Consider the following 21246-nt stretch of genomic DNA (forward strand, 5'->3'; position numbering starts at 1 on the left):
TATACAACATGCCACAGTCACTTTCTTCACAAGTGCTTACTATCTAACATTCACACTCTGATGGATGCATCGGAGAGCAACTTGGGGTTAGTATCTTGCACACAGACTGGGGGAGCCAGGGATCAAACCGCCAACCTTCCGATCAGTAGATGACCAGCTTGACCTCCTCAGTGGCGGTTAGTTGTTTGGCTAGTTGCAGTCAAACAGGAAAATCTAGCTGTTCGCTGTAATTTTGGGGTTTGTAAAGCACTTTATAAATGAGGATTGTGTGGAAGAGAGCCTTTATCCGTGTAGTGTTTCATGTCCTCTTTAACCTTAAAAAAAGCTGTGGAGGAGGAGGAGGAGTGGGCCAAAATGCCTCCTGAGATCTGTGCTAACCTGGTGATCAACAACAAGATCACAAAGATCTTACCACTGTTCTCGCTAACAACCTGTCTGCACCAAGTACTAAGTTGTGTTTTGTGATTAAAACACTTAATTCACTCAGTGGCATATGAATCAATTTATAACTTCTATGTAACCTGTTTTTGTGTGTGTGTGATTTTTAGTTGATATAATTTCTCTCTCCATTAAAATGAAACTCCCATCAAAATGAGAGATTCTTCATTGATTAGTGTGTGCTCTGTATGCACTCACATCAGAGAGGGTATTTGATGCATCATTTAACTCTTCAGCACAAAGTGGATTAATTATGTTCTGCGTACTAACAGACATTGCTAGATAAGCCAAAAGCATAAAAAATAATAGCAAAATGCAACACACCTTTGTGTGTGTGTGTGAGTGTGTCCAAACCTTTGACCGTACTGTGTGTGGTTGTGGACAGATGGCTGCAAAATCTCCATGTAAACAAATTTTTAGTGTATCCCATTTCTGTAAATCTAAATTTGGTCTCATGTTTTGTGTAATCCAGTGTGCTCAGCCATTCACTCTGCTTGATGTCAGCGCTGGATGCTACCATTTGAATGTAAAATCAATTAGTGGAGCCACATGTTGAGTTTTTTTTTCTTCTCATTGTTTCTGTTGAGTGTAGTAGTTTACACATTCAGAGTCTCTTAGGTTTGATGCTAGGAGAGGAAACAAACCCTCTGGGTTGGGGGTGTAAGTCCAAGCATCTGGTCTAAAAATCTGCCAAATCAAACATGCAGAGTTACCCATTATGGCCAATGTGAAAGTAGCTCTTATTCTTTCTATGGAGAATCATTTCTTAGCTTTATTGTAATTAATAAAGATATAGTAGAAGAATTCTTGCAAACAAACTTTGTCTTACTGGAAAGTCTAACGAGTACTTCCAGGTGATGTTGAAGAATTACCTCGAGCTAACATAATGGTCACACAACACTGAACAAAATCCAACCACCTGGGGACAGCATAAATGTGGAGGGTTGCATCAGAACAGTTATTCAGGGTAACATTTTTGCCAGATGAAAAATTCTGATCATCAAGAATGTGCATGTCACCAGTCCATGTCAACAGCACTGGTGACATGGACTGTCACCAGTGCTGTTGACCAGCAGGGTAGAAGATCCACTGAGGCAACGCCTGAGAAGTCAAAGGAGGAAGATGATGCTGAGAAAAGACTGCCAACATTATTCAGTGTAAGAAGAATGTTCAATTTTGTAATAATACTACTAATGTTTTGATATAACATGTTTTGGACCACGCGGACTTCCATATGTTCCACACGTATCAGCTGACGGGCAGATGATCACGTGACGATCATCTGATTCCTGATCAGACAAACGACAGATTTTTCAGGTAACGTGTGTTATCGCTCTGATGTTAGACTCATGTAACTACGGATTTGTAATTCCCGATCATGTGCGGAACATTTCCGAGACTGTGCAGTATTACGTGTAAACGCCACTACACGTGAAATATTCCGCTCCGGTCGACTTGCTTCACTTGTTAGCATTAGCAACTACTTCCGATCATTTACTAAAGTATAGTTTTGGACACTAATGACTGTTTATACTTGGCCCTTTCTGCATAGGAAGACGGACAGATTATTAAGATACAAATATTTATCGGAGGAGGCATTTGACATAAGCTGCGCACACTTATTTGTTAGTTTTTACTTTTCCAACCTGTATTTCTCTCACACACACTCAGTGAGACCTTACTACTATGAGGCTGGTCATTCTCGACGACTATGATCTGGCCAGTGAGTGGGCAGCAAAATACATCCGCAACAGAATAGTCCAGTTTAAGCCTTCTGCTGACAGATTCTTTACTCTGGGCTTGCCAACAGGTGAGTCGCTTTCACCAAAACAACAATACTCATGTTGAGAAAAATGAGTCCTGAAATATAAAGTCTGTGTTTCCCCACTAAGCAGGATTTGTCTCATTTCTCACAGGTAGCACTCCTTATGGCTGTTACCAGAAGTTAATTGAATACTACAGACATGGTGATATTTCATTCAAATATGTGAAAACCTTTAACATGGATGAGTATGTCGGTGAGTTAAAGGATAACTGACTCAGCTTTTTCCTCAGTATTAGTTGTGCAACTCTTTGTGGGCTTTTCGGAGAAAATGATTTTGAGGTGGGGCCGTTTACTGGGAGACAAAATCAGAATTTCAGCAGTGTAAAGTAGCGGCTTGGCAGCTGGCTCAAGTCTGGTGACCGTGTGAACTGTGATTAATGAGCTGCATTAAAGTCAATATGTCATAGTTGACAACAGAAACAAAAATGTCACAACCAGTTTTAAAACAGACCCACAAACGTTTCTCATCTTATCAATAGTGTTACAGCCTCACAGGCTCAAATCAGACCTACTTGATTCTCTGGTTTAACCCTCAAATGCTTACCTAAAAGCAGATAATGCATAAGCTTAAAGGAAATGGCATCAAAAGAGTTTGTTGCTCTATAAAAAGCTCCCCATAAAGGTAGGATATCATATTTTTCATCACTGATTCGAGGAAATAGAACAACTGTGGGTTTCTCTTCAGCTCTGTAGCCAGACTGATAACGAGTTGGTGCTCTGTTGAGCCAAACATTCCTTTAACCTTAACTAGAAATGACCTTCTTGAAATTCCTCAGAAATAAAATTGTAACCATTTGGGGAAAAAAATATTCATAATTGATATTTACCTATTGATATTTATTTAGACTCTTTCTCTCTGATAACATCCTCCACTGTGTCTGTTAGACCCCGTTCCTACAAGACTGCTTAATGGCGCTTACATGTGCAGCACCTATGCCGGGGCCTCGTCTCGGTAGGACGTGCCCGGCCAGAACACCTTATCCAGGAGGCGCCAGCCTTAGCCGTCTCCTTTCGATGTCGTGTAGCGGCTCTACTCTGAACCCCTCCTGAATGACTGAACTTACCCTGTCGCCCATCCACCTTTCGGAGAAAGCTAATTTCCTCTGCTTGTATCTGCGATTTCATTCTAATAGTGTTAACAAAAAGATGAGGCACAGATGAACAGATTTATGCAGCCGTCTCTTACCAGGTGGCAGAAGACACAATAATTTAGTGGCATTGGGCATCAATTAAAATTTTAGCAAATTCCCCATATTAGCTTCTCTTAATTGGATCCCTGTTAAATCCAGAATTTAATTTAAAATCCTTCTCCTTACATACAAAGTCCCATTTTTATCTTAAGGACCTCATAGTACCGCATCACCCCAACAGAGCACTTTGCTCTCAGACTGCTTAAATAACCTCATGATCAGGTTATGTGTTCAGCTTAGGTGTCAGTGGTGACTTAGCCAAGTAAAAAGAGACAATTTCATGACACAGAAACATGCGACTTCAAGCTCAGAACTGCTCACTAAACCATTTATTTCTCATTGTAGTCCACCCCTTGGCTTAACAGGACTAAAATACTCAGTAGCTTTGGGCTAGCAGTAACAGAATGTACTAACATTAGTAAGTTGTATGAAGAGATTTTCATCAAACCTTAAGAGTGATACGCTACACGATTAGTTACTTTGAGCTATTTATTTCTTTTTCATTGTGCTTTTCTTACTAATTTCACTCTTAGTAAACACGTTTTTGCTGTTCAGGTCTACCTCGTGCTCATCCGGAGAGTTACCACTCCTACATGTGGAACAATTTCTTCAAGCACATTGACATTGATCCAGCTAATGCTCACATTCTTGATGGAAATGCACAGAACTTGGAGGAAGAGTGTCAGGCTTATGAGCAGAAGATCGCTGAAGCTGGAGGAATCGAGTTGTTTGTTGGAGGTCAGACGCTTGGCTTTTAATATAGATTGCACCGCAGTGCTGCGTGTTATGCAAACTATTTGTGAAAGTGTTGTGACTGCAGATTGTGGCTGTTTCACTACATTATTATTATTATTATTGTTGTTTCTATCTCTGCAGAAGTGGAGTGGAAATTTTCTGTTGGGATATTATTAATATAAATAATACACTAATCGTATACAAAGAAATAAAAGAGCTTTGGCATGACTTAATCTTCGATTAGAAAGAAAACCTGTTAGCTTAGAGTAAACTGTATCTTTGCCACATCTCGTTCCCTGTTACTGTGCAAAGTTGCCTGAAGTCAAGGCAGTTGTTCTTTTCTGTGCTTCAGTCTATCACAGAGCTCCTCATTTGAATTATTTTGGCAAGTATTTTTTTTTCTTCATCATCCATCAGGATTTACTCTTCTTGAATGTTTATGCTAATGTGCTCGATAGCATTACTTGTGTGCCCAGTAGCCATATAATTTAATATATGGCCACTGGGCACACGGGCTGTGGCAACCTCTTGTGAATAAGCGAGCAGCCAAAAATAGCTTTATTGTTACAAATGGTTTGGTTCACAAATTCTCTGTTCCATGTTGTTTGCTCTGTTGTTAAATTTGCATTATGTAAGTAAGTAAGGTTTATTTATTAAGTGCTGTGTGGTTGAAGCAGTTCAATGATATGTGGAGTCATGTGACCGTGGAGGGCTCTGAAAGGATCACTAAAGTTCGCATGTGTCACATGGTGTCATACTGGACCTTTCAGAGGACCTGATGAGAAGCCTTGCAGCAGCATTGTGGACCATCTATAGGCAATCCAAAGATTATTTGCTCAGGCAGAGGAATAACCAATTGCAGTGATCAGGGCGAGATGAAAGCATGCGCAATGAATGCAGTTTTCAAGGATGGATCATTTGGCTATATTCTGGGGTTTAAAAGATATGTGACAATTGAATATCATCTGCATAACAATGGTATGAGATGTGTTCAAAGTTAGGATGTGCCCACACGGAAACATATATAACGTCTGTGTAGGTTCTCAGTTATCCAGGTCATGGCAGTCTAAGGAGCCTGGAAAGACAGCGACTTTAAGTTTCTTTCAAAATAAAAACTTAAGTCCAGCCAGTTTCTTTCCAGGATCCTTAGACAAGCATATATAATGCAAACAATGACCAGTGGAGAGTTGCAGGGAGGTAAATGGACTGATTCTTATATAGTGCTTGTCTACTGTCCCGGAGCTCAAAGCTCTTTATACAACATGCCACATTCACACACGCATTCACTCTCCGATGGATGAATCGGAAAGCAACTTGGGGTTAGTATCTTGCCCGAGGATACTTGGCATCAGACTGGAGGAGCCATGAATCAAATCCTCCGATCAGTAGATGACCTGCTCCTGAGCCAGAGCCACCCTTAGGAACCAAGGCTCAGGGAGCCCCAGACCCAGGCTTATCCACACACACACAGAAACTGCACAAAGACACATCCTTCCATAGGCCGGTGAACTGGAGTGTCACCGGCCTCAGGCTCTTCACCTTTTCAAAGACAAAGCAGTCATTTAGATAAAATATTAGATATTGTTTACCTGTAAATGCACAAAGAGAATTTAGAAATGTAATTATTGTCAAGAGTGAAAAAGCACTGATAGTGTAATCTACAGCTGTGGCCAAACGTTTAGAGAATGAGAAGTGTTGTTTATTTACAAAGTTTGCTGTTTCAGTGATAGTTGTATATCATATTATATCACTTCAAACAGAGGTGATCCAGTAATGCTGCACTAATGAATTAGACGAACTATTCACTTTAGCTAAAGTTATTAAGTTAGCTAAAGAGTTGGGATGCTGTGTAAGACATAAATAAAGCTAAAATACAAAGGTTTGGACACTGTTTTGCATGTTTCCCTACTGTAGGGGTCTCTGCAAGCATACAGGGCTCTGACAGGGTACAAGATGACAACTTTGGAATTCTACTAGAAACAGTCGATCATATTTGTTTGTCAAAGCTGAATCCGGGGCAAACTAGGCTAAATTAGCGTTTTTAGCTAACAGCTACAATAAGCATAAAAGTTACTGTACGGCTATCAATTGTTAACATGACGCTTGTTCTTATACATGTAATACATTTATTACCAACCTGAGAGTTTATCCGCTGGTCATTCGACATGACGAATGACTTCTGAAGTCTTAATTCAGCTCAAGACGCTGTAGATTCCCGTCAGTAACACTTTCGGTCCGCTAGTAAAACATAGTTCTATTAATCTGCGCTCGTTTACTCTTGAACCGGAACCGGATGTAAGTTCCAAAAAACTGAATTTTGGAACTGAAACTGAATTGTAGCACTGAAACTGAATGGTGAGAGTGAAACTGAAATTATTTGAGAGCTGAATTTTTAAAGGATAAAATGCAGTTTCAAAGCAAATGAATTCATTTTCAATATATAAAATTCAATTTCAATTTAGTGATGATCATTTTCAAACCATAAATTCAATTTCAAATTAGACTAATTCAAATTCAGTTTTCAAAAGCATTTATTCAAGTTACAATTCAGATTCAATCTGAGCAATTCAAATTCAAATTTAACTTATTCAAATTCAGTTTCTGATGGCACAGATTTCTGCCCATATCCACCCACCCTCTACAGGGAGTGCAGAATTATTAGGCAAATGAGTATTTTGTCCACATCATCCTCTTCATGCATGTTGTCTTACTCCAAGCTGTATAGGCTCGAAAGCCTACTACCAATTAAGCATATTAGGTGATGTGCATCTCTGTAATGAGAAGGGGTGTGGTCTAATGACATCAACACCCTATATCAGGTGTGCATAATTATTAGGCAACTTCCTTTCCTTTGGCAAAATGGGTCAAAAGAAGGACTTGACAGGCTCAGAAAAGTCAAAAATAGTGAGATATCTTGCAGAGGGATGCAGCAGTCTTAAAATTGCAAAGCTTCTGAAGCGTGATCATCGAACAATCAAGCGTTTCATTCAAAATAGTCAACGGGGTCGCAAGAAGCGTGTGGAAAAACCAAGGCGCAAAATAACTGCCCATGAACTGAGAAAAGTCAAGCGTGCAGCTGCCAAGATGCCACTTGCCACCAGTTTGGCCATATTTCAGAGCTGCAACATCACTGGAGTGCCCAAAAGCACAAGGTGTGCAATACTCAGAGACATGGCCAAGGTAAGAAAGGCTGAAAGACGACCACCACTGAACAAGACACACAAGCTGAAACGTCAAGACTGGGCCAAGAAATATCTCAAGACTGATTTTTCTAAGGTTTTATGGACTGATGAAATGAGAGTGAGTCTTGATGGGCCAGATGGATGGGCCCGTGGCTGGATTGGTAAAGGGCAGAGAGCTCCAGTCCCACTCAGACGCCAGCAAGGTGGAGGTGGAGTACTGGTTTGGGCTGGTATCATCAAAGATGAGCTTGTGGGGCCTTTTCGGGTTGAGGATGGAGTCAAGCTCGACTCCCAGTCCTACTGCCAGTTTCTGGAAGACACCTTCTTCAAGCAGTGGTACAGGAAGAAGTCTGCATCCTTCAAGAAAAACATGATTTTCATGCAGGACAATGCTCCATCACACGCGTCCAAGTACTCCACAGCGTGGCTGGCAAGAAAGGGTATAAAAGAAGAAAAACTAATGACATGGCCTCCTTGTTCACCTGATCTGAACCCCATTGAGAACCTGTGGTCCATCATCAAATGTGAGATTTACAAGGAGGGAAAACAGTACACCTCTCTGAACAGTGTCTGGGAGGCTGTGGTTGCTGCTGCACGCAATGTTGATGGTGAACAGATCAAAACACTGACAGAATCCATGGATGGCAGGCTTTTGAGTGTCCTTGCAAAGAAAGGTGGCTATATTGGTCGCTGATTTGTTTTTGTTTTGTTTTTGAATGTCAGAAATGTATATTTGTGAATGTGGAGATGTTATATTGGTTTCACTGGTAAAAATAAATCATTGAAATGGGTATATATTTGTTTTTTGTTAAGTTGCCTAATAATTATGCACAGTAATAGTCACCTGCACACACAGATATCCCCCTAAAATAGCTAAAACTAAAAACAAACTAAAAACTACTTCCAAAAACATTCAGCTTTGATATTAATGAGTTTTTTGGGTTCATTGAGAACATGGTTGTTGTTCAATAATAAAATTATTCCTCAAAAATACAACTTGCCTAATAATTCTGCACTCCCTGTAAAGTGTGGACAGACGGGTGCCCCACCCAGATGCAGCAGCGCCCCCTGCACAGCCATCCCGGCCCCAGACAGGGTTTAGACCCACCTGCTCTCCTCCCTGCTTGTCCGTTTTAAAAGTGGCCTGGTGGGTGCATGTGTTGGTGTGCCTGAGTGTATGAGGTGTACAAAGAGAGTGTGATTGAGGGGACAGATGCAACGCAAGCATGAGCATTCGATGCGCCCCTTAAAGCCCTCGGGATCTGAGAAACACGTAAATGCACTGTACTTTTTTTAAAAGAGGGTCAATAACAGTCTGATTAAACTGCGTAGGGACACAGGCAGGCGTCAAAGAATGAGTAATTCTCTATAAACTCAGGGTCAGATGGCGTAAGAGCTTTTTGAACAGTAAGGTTGGCTGATTGTGGCAAATAAAACTTTTGAATTCCCTCAGCCGCTTTAGATGAAATTAGAAAAATATGTAGCCCTCGCATCTTTGACTGTATTGTTAAAGGAATGAAGTATTTAGAAAACTATGTGTAAAATTTCACCCTTGCAGCACCTACTACTGTGTCATAGGGATCAATTCATTCTTCGAATGATTGTAAACCTTTTCATTTTAAGCTCTTTACCACATGCTGCTGAATTTTGTTCTGTAGGTATTGGTCCTGATGGTCACATAGCATTCAACGAGCCTGGCTCCAGCCTGGTTTCCAGAACGAGAGTGAAAACCCTTGCAAAGGACACCATTGTGGCAAATGCTCGTTTCTTTGGCAATGACCTCTCCAAGGTTCCCACAATGGCTCTGACTGTTGGTGTAGGAACTGTCATGGATGCCAAGGAGGTCAGATTAAAAGGCACTTATTTTAGTCATTTGTTGTCCTGTTTACACACTTTACATGGAAAATATTTGCACAAATTTTACCTCTTGTGTGTGTAAAGGCCTTAAGAAAAGCCAACACTGAGAATTTTGACAGCGATGTCTTTAACGGCTGATGTTTATTGAGACTGTTTCTCTTCTGTAAGGGCTACTCTGTCTCACATTAAGTTGTAGAACATTTTCTACTCGGCCGTCTCCAGTTTGTACAAAAATGTTATCATGCAAAGTTTGAACATAAATAATGAGTGCTGAGAAATTTTAGCTTCATATATCAAATACTTGTCAAGATATACTTATTGAAAAATGCTCCTCTGACCTCATTTCCAACCCTTTTTAACTGCAAAAGTTTGAACATTAATATCTCCAAACTTCCAACAAACCACTACAAACTGACTTTTTCACTAGTCTCTCTCACCATTAAAGACGAATCAGGATCTAATTTGGGATAGGTGCATTAAAAACAGTCTCTATTGTATTTCATTTATATATGAAAAAAGTCCAGCACTCCTATCACATACTTGATCACACACTAATAAAAAAACTTCAAGTTGCAAAAGACAATCTCTGAATAATCTATAGTTGACTTTTATAATGCTGCACAATAAAATGTGTTGACTCATTTTTAACATGGAAACAAAAATTAAGAAAAAGCTATTTTCATTAAACTGTAATCCTGAATTGAGCAAATACAAAAAGTTGTATCACAAAAACAATAGTCTAATCAAAACAGCAAAACATCTGGAGTTTCTACGTGGAACTGTAATTATAACTTAGAGAATGGTTTTGTTACATATATCATTGTATGTTTTAGAACATTTTCTGTTCTTCACATGCAGAAGTTTGTTTCACAGGGTTCTGAGACCAGTCTCTTTACATTCACATTATACTTCCCTTAGACCAGGGTTTGGCAACCGTCAACGCCAGAACAGCCTTTTAGCTCCTCCTACCAAACAGGAGAAGAGCCCCACAGGCCTCGCGAGCCACAGGTCGCTGATCTCTGCCTTAGACAATATTACCAGAACACGGGGCATACATTTTCATTTCTATGTACATGATACCCAGTTATATTTATGTACATGAACTAGTTAAACTATAGGTATGTTTTAAAGACATAAAAGATGACCTGTCATTTTCCTCTTTTAAATGAAAAAAAGCTGAGGTTATTGTGCCTTGGCCTCTAGTAAAGCTGTGAGGAATCATTTTGGACCAGGATAAGTCGTACAACACACACATTAAACAAATATGTAGGACTGTTTTCTTTCGTTTGGATACTTCCAATTTTAGCAATACTGCACAGTTTCAGTAGTGTTGCTGAAAAGCTTATTCACATATTTATTTACTTGTAATTCATAATCCGACTGTTCTAAAACCTCCATGAAAACCCTCAGTCGATCCAAAATGCAGTAGCAAGAGTATTATTAGGGAGTCAAACAAGATCACATTTCCCATATTATGTTCATTGGCTTCCTGTTAAATCCAGAATTGAATTTAAAACCCTTCTTCTGACATAGAATGTCTTGCAGTCAGGCCTTATCTTAAAGAAGCTATATTACCACCCCATCCTGTTTGCTCTCCTATGAGCAAACACTGTTTGCTTTCTGATCATTGGACTTTTCTATCTAATATTTAGTTTCTGTAGCTTACAATATAAAGTGCCTTGAATAACCACGGTTGTGGCTGCTGCCAAATATAGTCATTTCAGTACAATAAAGCTTTAACACACTTTTCCTCTGCTCAGGTGATGATTCTTATCACAGGAGCACACAAAGCTTTTGCTCTCTACAAAGCCATAGAGGAGGGAGTTAACCACATGTGGACAGTATCAGCGTTCCAGCAGCACCCACGCACCATTTTTGTCTGTGATGAGGATGCCACCTTGGAGCTCAGAGTCAAAACTGTCAAATACTTCAAAGGTACCAGTCACTCCTTTTGTTTTACTGTTTTAATACCTGGTTATTTTTAACTAAAAAGCTACAATGCAGGGAACCGATTAGAAAAATGCTAACTGACTTAAATGTGTACGTAAGTACAGGTATGTGAGCCAAAAAGACTGAAATGTCATACTTAAAGCGATCAAACAATTTAGCTTTAGCTAATAAATGATAAATGGGCTGGTTCCTATGTTTCTCTACCTGACTGCTTTTTACAACTTTCCTCATGCAACATATTTAAATATGCTGAAAAATGCAAAAGCTTGTAGAATAAAATCAACAATGTGTGGAAAACCTTAACTAGTACAATTTTTTTAACACACTTGTGTTTATTTACAGTTACACAAATAGACTGAGAGCTGCAAACTGCAAAATATATTTACTTATATATACTTGGTGTTAGATTAGCATTAGCTTGGATATTTGACAGGCATTCAGTCCACATCCCAGCAGTTTGTTTTACTCTTTTCACTTTTGTTGTAGGTTTAATGCATGTCCATAATAAACTGGTGGACCCAGTGCTCAGCATAAAAGACCAGTAAAGGAGCCAGTGACTAAGGAAGACAACTGAAGGTTGTGACCAATGATTTCAGGATTCAACATAACTGTTCCACGTCTGAAGAGCTGGTGTTTGAGTCCTTAACTGTGCATGTTGTTTATTCAGAAACTTACTTTGAATGTTATTCTTTTTAGACTGTTACTGATTATTAGTGAAAGGTCACTGTTCATTTATGTTGCGATGTAGTTATAACATGAGTTTACCTATCTGAGGCGTTTTGTTTAATATTTAACTAATTAAAACTAGTTCATGTTTAACTAGTTTTTTCAGGATTACTTTTTTCCACAAAGTAATGACCATAAACAAAACGCCCAAATTTGTTTGGTGGTTGAAGTGAACCTAGACTCTTTGTCCATATTCATTCCCAAAGTAGAAGGCAACAATGTGCGGACAATAGTTCAACAAAAGTAGCAAATGTGATGTGTATGTTGGTCAAATCTTGTCAACCAAATAAACACTGTACAAGCAGATATATTTTAGGGTCCTCGTAAATTAAAGAGAGCCTGTTACTGTCCAACAATAATTACCAGTCGGTGGATTTGAGTGTCTCACATGTGGAGACCATGAGTGGTTTTGAGCTGATGTTCCCAGTGTTAGAAGACTCTGAGATATGGTTTAATGCTCCTGTTCGAAAACCTTCTGTTGGGATGATTTTTTTTCACACTGCCAAAAAACAAAAATTAGTGTCAAAGTGAAAAACTCCACCCAGTTTTCTTTTACAAGGGGTTCATAACATGTGTGTCCCAGACACGTAAGGTGTTGGTTTCATACACTTACTGGACGAGTGTGTATTCCTATTGTAATTAATTGATGCTGTTACACCCGAGTGTACTGAAATGCAGTGTGACTGCAGCATAAATTTAATTTGTCTTAACTTTACTTGAAACACATTCTTGTATATGTGCATCACAATAACTGCTGCTTGACTTTTTGCTCCATGGATCCTTCTCACTTTGATGTGGCCTTCGAAGGAAAGGGCCAGTTTTGTAGCTGGCCTATTCCCTTATGGCAACTTACTGAATATGGATATTTATGGATCTAATCTGACTATGCCTCATAGCAGGATTTCACCCAAAGCCTTGGGTCGGGCTCATACGTCAGTTTTGATTTGGTGGGGATAATTAACAAGTGACAAAACGTATTTTTATCACAGTCCTGATCATTTGACCATATATTGATACATACAAAACTACACATTTAAACCTGAACACGGATATCGCCATATGGGAAGACAGAATCACACTATAATGTCAGCATATATGTCATGATCTTGGTCTAAGTGGTCTTGTGTACCCCTACCAGAAGATGTTCACAGTGATTCTACAGTTGATGTTTACCAGCAGAATAGTGTAATGTAACAAGATGATCAGTTGAACTGAATCTGTGTTTTTTAAGTAAATTTGAAGACTAGTTTTAAAAAAATTTTATTACACCAAGGGATTTATCACTGATATTGGTTCTGTCTGTTGGACTTTGGGAAACACATAAATAAAATGAAACAATATGATATGATACACTGCTGCTCTGTCCCTTATAGCCAGTGGTGTCAACCAATGGGAGAGGAATTTATTGCCTTTGGGAGAGCACTGAAAGAAGAGGAGCCCAGACTTATATCTGTAGCTGCCTTTGTTGATTTACATAATTTGTTTAAAGAGCAAACCAGCAAATGACCCAAAAAATGGTGTCAGTGGGTCAAAAACACTTGGCCAAGGTGTTGCCAGTGTTGCCCTAATCCAACTGGTTCCCATACAACTTTTAAATATGCTAGCAACCACAAGTAAGAGGGGGGCCAACAAGTCCTCAGCATCTCTGGGAACTCCTTCAAGACCGTTGGAAACCATTTCAGGTGACGAAATCATGAAGCTCACCAAGAGAATCCCAAGAGTGTGCAAAGCAGTAATCAAAGCAAAAGTATCTAAAATATGAAGCATGTTTTGAGTTATTTCACACTTTTTTGTTTACTGCATAATTCCACATGGGTTCATTCATAGTTTGATGCCTTCAGTGTAAATAATCATGAAAATACAGAAAACCCATTAAATGAGGTGGTGTGTCCAAACTTCTGACTGGTAGTAGAACAGAATAGATTAAACCTTTATTATCCCACGGATGAGAAATTTGGATATTATACAGCTCTTATAACAAGGGAAATATAAAATGAAGACACAAGGTGGTCCTATATACACATAAAATGTACAGTGAACAAACAAGCTGATGAGTAGGATGACCATGTTAAACTGTGACTCTGACAGCTGCTGGTAAGAATGACCTGTGGCAGCGCTCCTTCCTACACTGTGGGTGTAAGAGTCTACTGCTGAACGAGCTGCTCAGTGCTCGTACAGTCTCATGCAGGGGGTGGGAGGTGTTGTCCATGATGGATGTTAGCTTAGACAACATCCTCTCCTCCCCAGTCTGCTCGATGGACTTCAGCGGACAGTCCAGGACAGAGCTGGTCCTCCTGACCAGTTGAGTTTCCCCCTGCCCCTTTCTGCCATTCCGCCACTCCAGCAGACCACAGCATAAAAGATAGCAGACGCCACCAGAATAGAATAGAATGCCTTTATTGTCACTATACGGTTGTACAATGAGATACACCACAGTGTCGTAAAATGTCCTTAGGAGTGTCCTGTTCACCCTGAAGGATCTCAGCCGCTGTAGCAGGTGGAGACGACTTAGACCCTTTTTGTAAAGTGCAGTTGTGTTCATGGACCAGTCCAGTTTGTTATTGAGGTGAACACCCAGGTATTTGTACTCCTCCACTGTTTCAATGTCCAAACCCTGGATGTTCACTGGTGTAATAGGAGGTGGCGTCAATCACCAGCTCCTTCGTCTTGCTGGCATTGATCCAAAGATGGTTCTGTTCGCTCCAGCTGACGAAGTCATTGATGACCCCCCTGTATTCCAGTTTGTTTCCCTCCAACACCTGACCCACAATGGCGGTGTCGTCCGAGAACTTCTGGAGATGGCAAGTGTCTGTATTGTAACTGAAGTCTGCAGTGTACAGGGTGAAGAGGAAAGGGGCGAGTACTGTTCCTTGTGGGGCCCCCGTGCTACAGACTACCACCTCAGACACACAGTCCTGCAGCCTCACATACTGGGGTCTAAATGGACTGATTCTTATATAGAGCTTTTCTTCTCTCCTGGAGTAGTCAAAGCGCTGTATACAACATGCCTCCTTCACCCATTCACACCCACTCATACAAGCACTTCTAAACTCAAGTGCAAACTAACCAACATTCACACAACTTGGGGTTAGTATATTGCCCAAGGATATTTGGCATGCAGGCTGGGGAAGCCAAGGATCGAACAACCAACCTTCCAATCAGTAGTTGATTTGGCATTATTTGAACTGAATTAAATTTCTCTCACTGGAGCCGTTAATGTGGCAGTCCTTTTGAGAAGCGATTGAGAAGCTTTTCCAGCAAGACACTGCTGCCATTGCTGGTCAGTTTGATGCTGTTGCTTTGTCTGACTTGTCAAAGCTGGCTCAGGGTTGCGGGATGAGCATTTTAAGCAGAGATGCCCAGATGCCTCCTCAAAGTCATCTTCTCCACTTCTTCTGGTAAGACACTGAGAGATGCTGGAGAGATTATGTGAACCATGAGACATAATCTCTCTAGCATTTCTTGAGCTTCTCCCAGGGTTTATATTTCCAAAACACCTCACCTAAGAACCGCCCAAGTCAGATGTCTCAACCACCTGCACTTGTCAAGAAACCAACAGAATGATGGACCTAACCGGTTTATTTATAGACTAAGTGAACAAAGAAAATCATTGTCTGTGATGCCGTGGCGTCATCAGAGAGATGACAAAGATTTTACAGGTTGTCCAAAGACACATGCAATCAGTCACAAAAGCTTACAGGGATCAGAAAATGCTGAGAGGTATACACAGAAACAGATTAATTCCAGTACTAGACTGGCAGAAATCAAGCAAGCCTTAAATGACTGAGGCCTGACAAAATGATCTGATGATGACTGACTGTTTGCTTCAGTCTTAAGAGGCCAGGATAATAACCTGATGAGCAACAGGTGAGCTAATCAGCTGATCTCTTACAGGTCAGCAACCAACAAGGAAGTGGAGACACCTTGACAAGCCACCTCTAAGGGAAGGCAACTGGACAAATGGAATCGGCAGGCAAAATCTGAAAGAACAAACGCATGATTAGGAGGCCCTCCTGCTCTTTTTGCTTTGCTGTGCCAACCAGAGACTCGATCTCCCAGGTGAGGGATCCAATGATGCACCGGGCTGGGAGGATCAGTTCACTCTCCATTCGGTGGGTGGGGTTCCAAGATTGTGAACTGGCGGGAGAGAGCATCTGGCTTAGTATTCCGGAAGCCTGGGTGGAAAAGGATCATGATGGCTTGACATGTGTTTAGTCATACTGCTGTTTGGCCATATGCCAGGTGATCAGTCCAAACGTCACAGAGATGTTCACCTCCCTCAAGCCAGTCCCTCCATTGTTCCAGTGCCAGCTTCATCACCGGCAGTTCTTGGTCCCCCACATTATAATTGTGTTCTGTGGGAAACAGGCGATGAGAAAAGAAAGCACAGGGGTGCATTTTATCAATCACTCTCTGGGATAACACTGCATCTGCCCCAGAATCTGAAGCATCGACCTCCACAGTGAACTGCAGAGAATGACCCAGTTGAGCCAGAACAGGTAAAGACGGAAACCAATGCTTAAGGTGGATGAAGGCTTCCTGGGCTGAAGTCAGGTTAACGGAGCAAAGATTTTTGTATAGATCCTGGTAAACCAGCAATATAAGGCTAAAATGTGCTGTAACACTTTTCTGGATGTGGAAACCGTCCAGTCTACCATGGACTGGACTTTGACTGGATCAACACAAATTTGGCCAGCCCAGGACAGAAACAGACTACATTTTTGTATCTGTGCAAAGATGGCAGAAATTTGTCTCAAAATCGGGTGTTGTTGTTGCAGGTTGTTACCCTCAATATCAAGTATCAGGACAAATGCTTCATGATAGATGGTTTTGTTTAGTTTTTTCTGTACCTTTTCTTTTTTATTATTTCTCCTTCTTGTTTTGGCCCGCGCCACCCGTCACCTTTGGCATAATAAGACTCTGAGATAATAATGTGAATAACAAAATAAAATAAGATTAACAAGAGGAACCTGGAGTCTATAGTGCTCCTCTTGGCAAAGCAAATGTGTATGACACAACAAAGTCCAGGAGTGTGCTTGCTAAAACTGCCGAACAGGACAAGTTTAAAAGAAAATAGATAAATAATTTTATATAAGAAATATCATCAACAAAATATTCAATTGCATAAACAACAAGTTGCTAACTATCACAAGAAGCATGGCTAAAAGTAATTGTGTGACTGGATTAAATACACAAATTCAATGGCAGGCTATGAAATACTGATTGAAAAAACATGGTTAATATTGACTGACAGTTATATTAATCAGTGTCATCGGTGTCATAGGATTAGCATCATGAAATGTTTTAAAATTTCACATGATAAACATAAGGGAGGTTTTCCCTCTTCAACATCCAGTCATGTAAAACCATTGGAACCGTTTTTAGGCACTGATTTATTTTGTCACAGTGTATTGAGATAGTAGCCACAATACAATATGAGCAACAATTACAGAGAATGGCACTGTATCACAGATGTGTGAGAGATGTGTTAATATGGCTTGAGTAGAATGAACATACAGCTCTATACCAGTCTTCCTCTCACTGTGCTCATGATCACACAACATGCTTTGAGGTTTCTGGGCTGAATGAAAACAGCACTTTTTTTTTTTAATGAGCTAATTTACAAAACAATGCTGTGGAAAATATTATTCAATCATTAGAGCAACTATTTAGTTAATCATTCCAGGTATTTGTAAGCAATAAACATTTGTTATATTTGTTTTAATAAATAAAAAGCATTGGAATCATATTATAATCATAATTTTAAAAGTTACAAGAGGGGTGTGTTGAAGCTGTGGTGAATGAAAGACCATCACATTTTCTAGACCCTATCTCGCCATAGACAAGCTATCAGTGCTAACACTAAAGACACAGCTTTGACAAAATGCACATTTTTTAATGAACGATTAGTAATCAAAAGCAAAATATTATTTTATCTCATCAGCACTTTATTGAAATGCAATCTGTCGTATTTAAAAGCACTGTCATGATGAGAGTCAGGCCACTGTTTTGTAAACCATATATATGTAATTTCCTTTTGGTACAGTAACAGGATTATAAGGCTGCATTAACTTCTACACTGCATTCTTTCATCTGAATGTGTTTCAGCTTTTAATTATTTTGACCTGAATCAGTAAAAATGACATATTTGACTGCTACAGAAGATCAGACACTTCTGCTTGATTTTTGGTTTAAGAGCTCAAACATCATTACTAATGACCTGTTATCTAATTTACTGTTTTGTTAATACTAATAACTGCAGTAATTCAAATTTTATATAATTTGGTTTGATCAGTGACGGTTAACTAGAAATGAACACACTTTAACAATAACTACACTGTCAATGTTTGCATAGATTACCACTTCTTTCAATACTTTTCTTGTTTGAGAGTGAGATGTCTATTGACACCTCCAAGTGAGTAAATCATTTTCATGTCACCAATGTCAGAACAACTGTGTTATGGCAATATGGAAATGCTATGGCGTCATTTAATGTTTCTTTGGTGTATCTGAAAATGTACTAAACTATTATCTGTAGTTTTCTTATGGGAAAGTTTGGTGTAGCATATTTATATCTATTCATATTATCCCCAAGTTTGATGTTTTCTCTCTGATGTTTTAAAGAATAAGAATGGTCTGCCTTGCAATATAAAGTGACTGTTGTTGTGATTTGGCGCTTCATAAATAAAACTGAATTGAACTGAATGAATGCTGACCTTTGTTTTAATCTCTTTTTTAAAATAATGCTTTACCAGTTCTATGCAGACACATAGTATGCGCTAGCATAACTAGTGTATCTGTGAAGGTTCTCAGTCATCCAGGTCATTGTAGTTTTTGGAGCTCCTTAAACCATAACTAGTACATTTATTAAGAATGGGTATTTTTAGGAATGAAAGCTGTATCCTTCAACAGTTACCTGTAATTCTTAGTAAGTATTTTTTCATAATGCTGTAGGTTCATTTCAGCACTTTGTGTTTGCGCATTTGTTAAGCAGTAGGAAATTACCCAATCCTAAATGTATTAGTATACACAGTCATTGTTTATATAAAATCCAATAATAGAACTTATCTTAATACTGGCTAACATCATCACAATTGCGTAGTACTGAGCCCGTTCAAAAACAAAGTTTGAGCTTCATGATTTACAATATTTGTCGCAAATTAAAACTGCAGCGCTGCGGTAAGGTGACCATACTCCGCATGGCTTAGAGCAGCTGGTCTGGGTTTGAACCTGACTTCCCTTTCCTGTCACTCTTCACTGTAGCTATCCCCAAAAATTTTATTAACAAACTGCAGAGTGATTTCAAGTCTGTTATTTCTGTGGATGTGAGTCCCTGTTTTTTTGATGTGGCTATTTTAAGTAGCAACATTGAATCCAAAAATAGTTCTTTAAGGCACCACCTTCTCTTTCATCTTCTCCATCTGACATTTTTCTGTTGGTGCTGAGCACAATGGCACATTGTGCGATACTTTGAGGGCATCATGAAGAGAAATCTGCCTTAAAATGGTAAAGAATGTGTACAATATGATCCACAAGCATAAACTCAGACTTACAAATGTGTGCAGTGATTTGTGTGTAACTTTTGTGGACTCACTAATGCGTATACCAATCCAGACACAAATATGAAGCACGTAAAACTATTTTACAAATGCGTTCATCCAAATCTGAATAAATACTGACTATTTTTCCACAGTTTATTATGTTCAGCTTCAGCTGTGCGGTCACATTGCTTTGTGTCTGTATGTGGATTGGAGCCTGCATTTATGAGTCTGCAGAAGTTCCACAGAAATCGCTGATTTGTAAATCTTAGTTCAGGCTTGTGGATCATATCACACATTCATAACACTTTCAAGGGAAATTTCTCTCCGTAGTCCAGATAGCAACGTTATACATTCAGACAGCACTACAATATGAGAAACTTACTGTACAGTCCAATATCCAGCAAGTAGTGAATGATTTCAGCTGGAGCCCTAATTTTGATTTGAGTATTACAAAACAACAGAAGACCAAAATATTAAGATCATAGTTTTGAGAACAGGGGTCCAAATTTCCACTGGCATGACTTAAACAGTGATATATGGTAAATAGACTTTTCTACCTCACTGCAAAATAGGCTCAAAGGTTTATGAGCCTCTGTTATTTCTGAGGAAAAATATGAAACAAAGCAAGCTTTAAGTAAAAATCTAGTGTATTGTATTTTTTTAAATTGTTGAAAGCTGCCATTAAAACTTTATTGAAAATGTTGTAACTCTAAGACAATGTTACTGAAAACATTTCAGTACGCACTGCTGTTTGTCATGCGGCAAAAGTCACACTGTGTTTTATACGCAGGAAAAATGTATAAAAGGAAATGCAAGTCTAGTTTGTATCTTCCTTTAAATTCAGAATTGTGCCTTCAGCAGAGCAACATCTTTATGATGTTATAATATAAAATCTGGCCTCTGTAAAAACAACCACTTCTTGACAACTCAACGTTTGGCCGATACTTTATCCTTTCTAGATTCTGAGCAGAAGCTGGTCCAGTTGACCTCACCGATCATAATGCTCCAGTTTTTCAGCTATTTAGCGACACGCTCCGTGGTCGTGTTGTAATGACCAATAGGATCATAGATTTCTCAAACACACTGCTGATATTTCAAATATTGGCTGCTGACCTGCTGAAAATCAGTTTAGTTATATAATAATAGTTACTGGCTTTTCTAAAAGAGTTATAAAATCAAATAGTTTGCCATTATATATTACAGCTACAATGCACCTTCACAGCGGCAAGGAATAAACAAACTATATTAAAAAGTGACGCCAAAAACTCCTCCGTGTCCTCTCGAGTTTAACCTGTGCAAACATTTGGTGTCATTCCAAATGTCCATAACTATAGTTTCAATGAAATTCAGGGTTCTTTTCCTATTTTGACTTTTGCATCTTGCTGGAATCGGACGGCTGGTAACAGTAAGCCGTTAAAATGACTACCTCCTATTTCTAACTATATACAAGTAGCTCAGTCTCTGTGAAATATTTGTATATGATACGCTCCGGTTGTCCTTTGAGGTGCCAGTTTTATAAATATAAATAACCTATCCAATAAACCAGATTGAAAAGGCCAAAAGCAGTAGGAAAGAATATTCGTGAATAAGAATCGATCTTGGAAACTCGCACGTGCATCCTGTTTTCACGCCAGGCACCTGAACGGCAGTCGTCAAAGCAGCAAAAGAAGCTGGCACAGTCTTTTCCATCTAAACACTCATAAGCATAATCATCCTCCCCATGATAGGGTACAATGTTATTCATCTGCAACAGCGACGGGCTGGGTCGGATATTCACCATGCTTGATGCTCTCTGCTGTAGA

The 21246-nt window shown here is 39.4% G+C and overlaps 2 protein-coding genes across 5 annotated transcripts in view; one reads left to right on the plus strand and one right to left on the minus strand.

Moving 5' to 3' along the window:
* The first annotated feature begins 1616 nt into the window (after positions 1 to 1616).
* Positions 1617 to 12047, plus strand: LOC100698532 (glucosamine-6-phosphate isomerase 2). The gene is made up of 7 exons (XM_003458153.5): positions 1617 to 1755; positions 2110 to 2248; positions 2355 to 2456; positions 4009 to 4191; positions 9029 to 9213; positions 10988 to 11162; positions 11664 to 12047. The coding sequence occupies exons 2-7, from the start codon at positions 2125 to 2127 to the stop codon at positions 11720 to 11722; spliced, it is 828 nt and encodes a 275-aa protein (XP_003458201.1). The 5' UTR covers positions 1617 to 1755; positions 2110 to 2124; the 3' UTR covers positions 11723 to 12047.
* Positions 11948 to 21246, minus strand: part of gabrg1 (gamma-aminobutyric acid type A receptor subunit gamma1) — a 28180-nt gene continuing 18881 nt past the window's right edge. The window contains exons 9-10 of one of the 4 annotated variants that reach the window (XM_019349101.2): positions 21222 to 21236; positions 11948 to 16258 (exon numbers count right to left, since the gene is read on the minus strand). In XM_019349101.2, coding sequence (XP_019204646.1) covers positions 16220 to 16258; positions 21222 to 21236 — 54 coding nt within the window. In that variant the 3' untranslated portion in view covers positions 11948 to 16219. Of the gene's footprint in view, positions 21240 to 21246 lie in introns of all 4 variants that reach the window. The other 3 variants (XM_005477700.4, XM_019349100.2, XM_005477699.4) reach the window with 3 other exon arrangements.

Source organism: Oreochromis niloticus, linkage group LG19 (genome assembly GCF_001858045.2).
Source record: "Oreochromis niloticus isolate F11D_XX linkage group LG19, O_niloticus_UMD_NMBU, whole genome shotgun sequence".
Taxonomy (NCBI): Eukaryota; Metazoa; Chordata; class Actinopteri; order Cichliformes; family Cichlidae; genus Oreochromis; species Oreochromis niloticus.

Excerpts from the sequence above, each read along its gene's own strand:
- LOC100698532 (XM_003458153.5), top strand. The coding sequence starts at position 2,125 with ATGAGGCTGGTCATTCTCGACGACTATGATCTGGCCAGTGAGTGGGCA. Across the intron at positions 4,192-9,028 it reads AATCGAGTTGTTTGTTGGAG|GTATTGGTCCTGATGGTCAC; the intron begins GTCAGACGCTTG and ends TTTGTTCTGTAG. Across the intron at positions 11,163-11,663 it reads AACTGTCAAATACTTCAAAG|GTTTAATGCATGTCCATAAT; the intron begins GTACCAGTCACT and ends CTTTTGTTGTAG.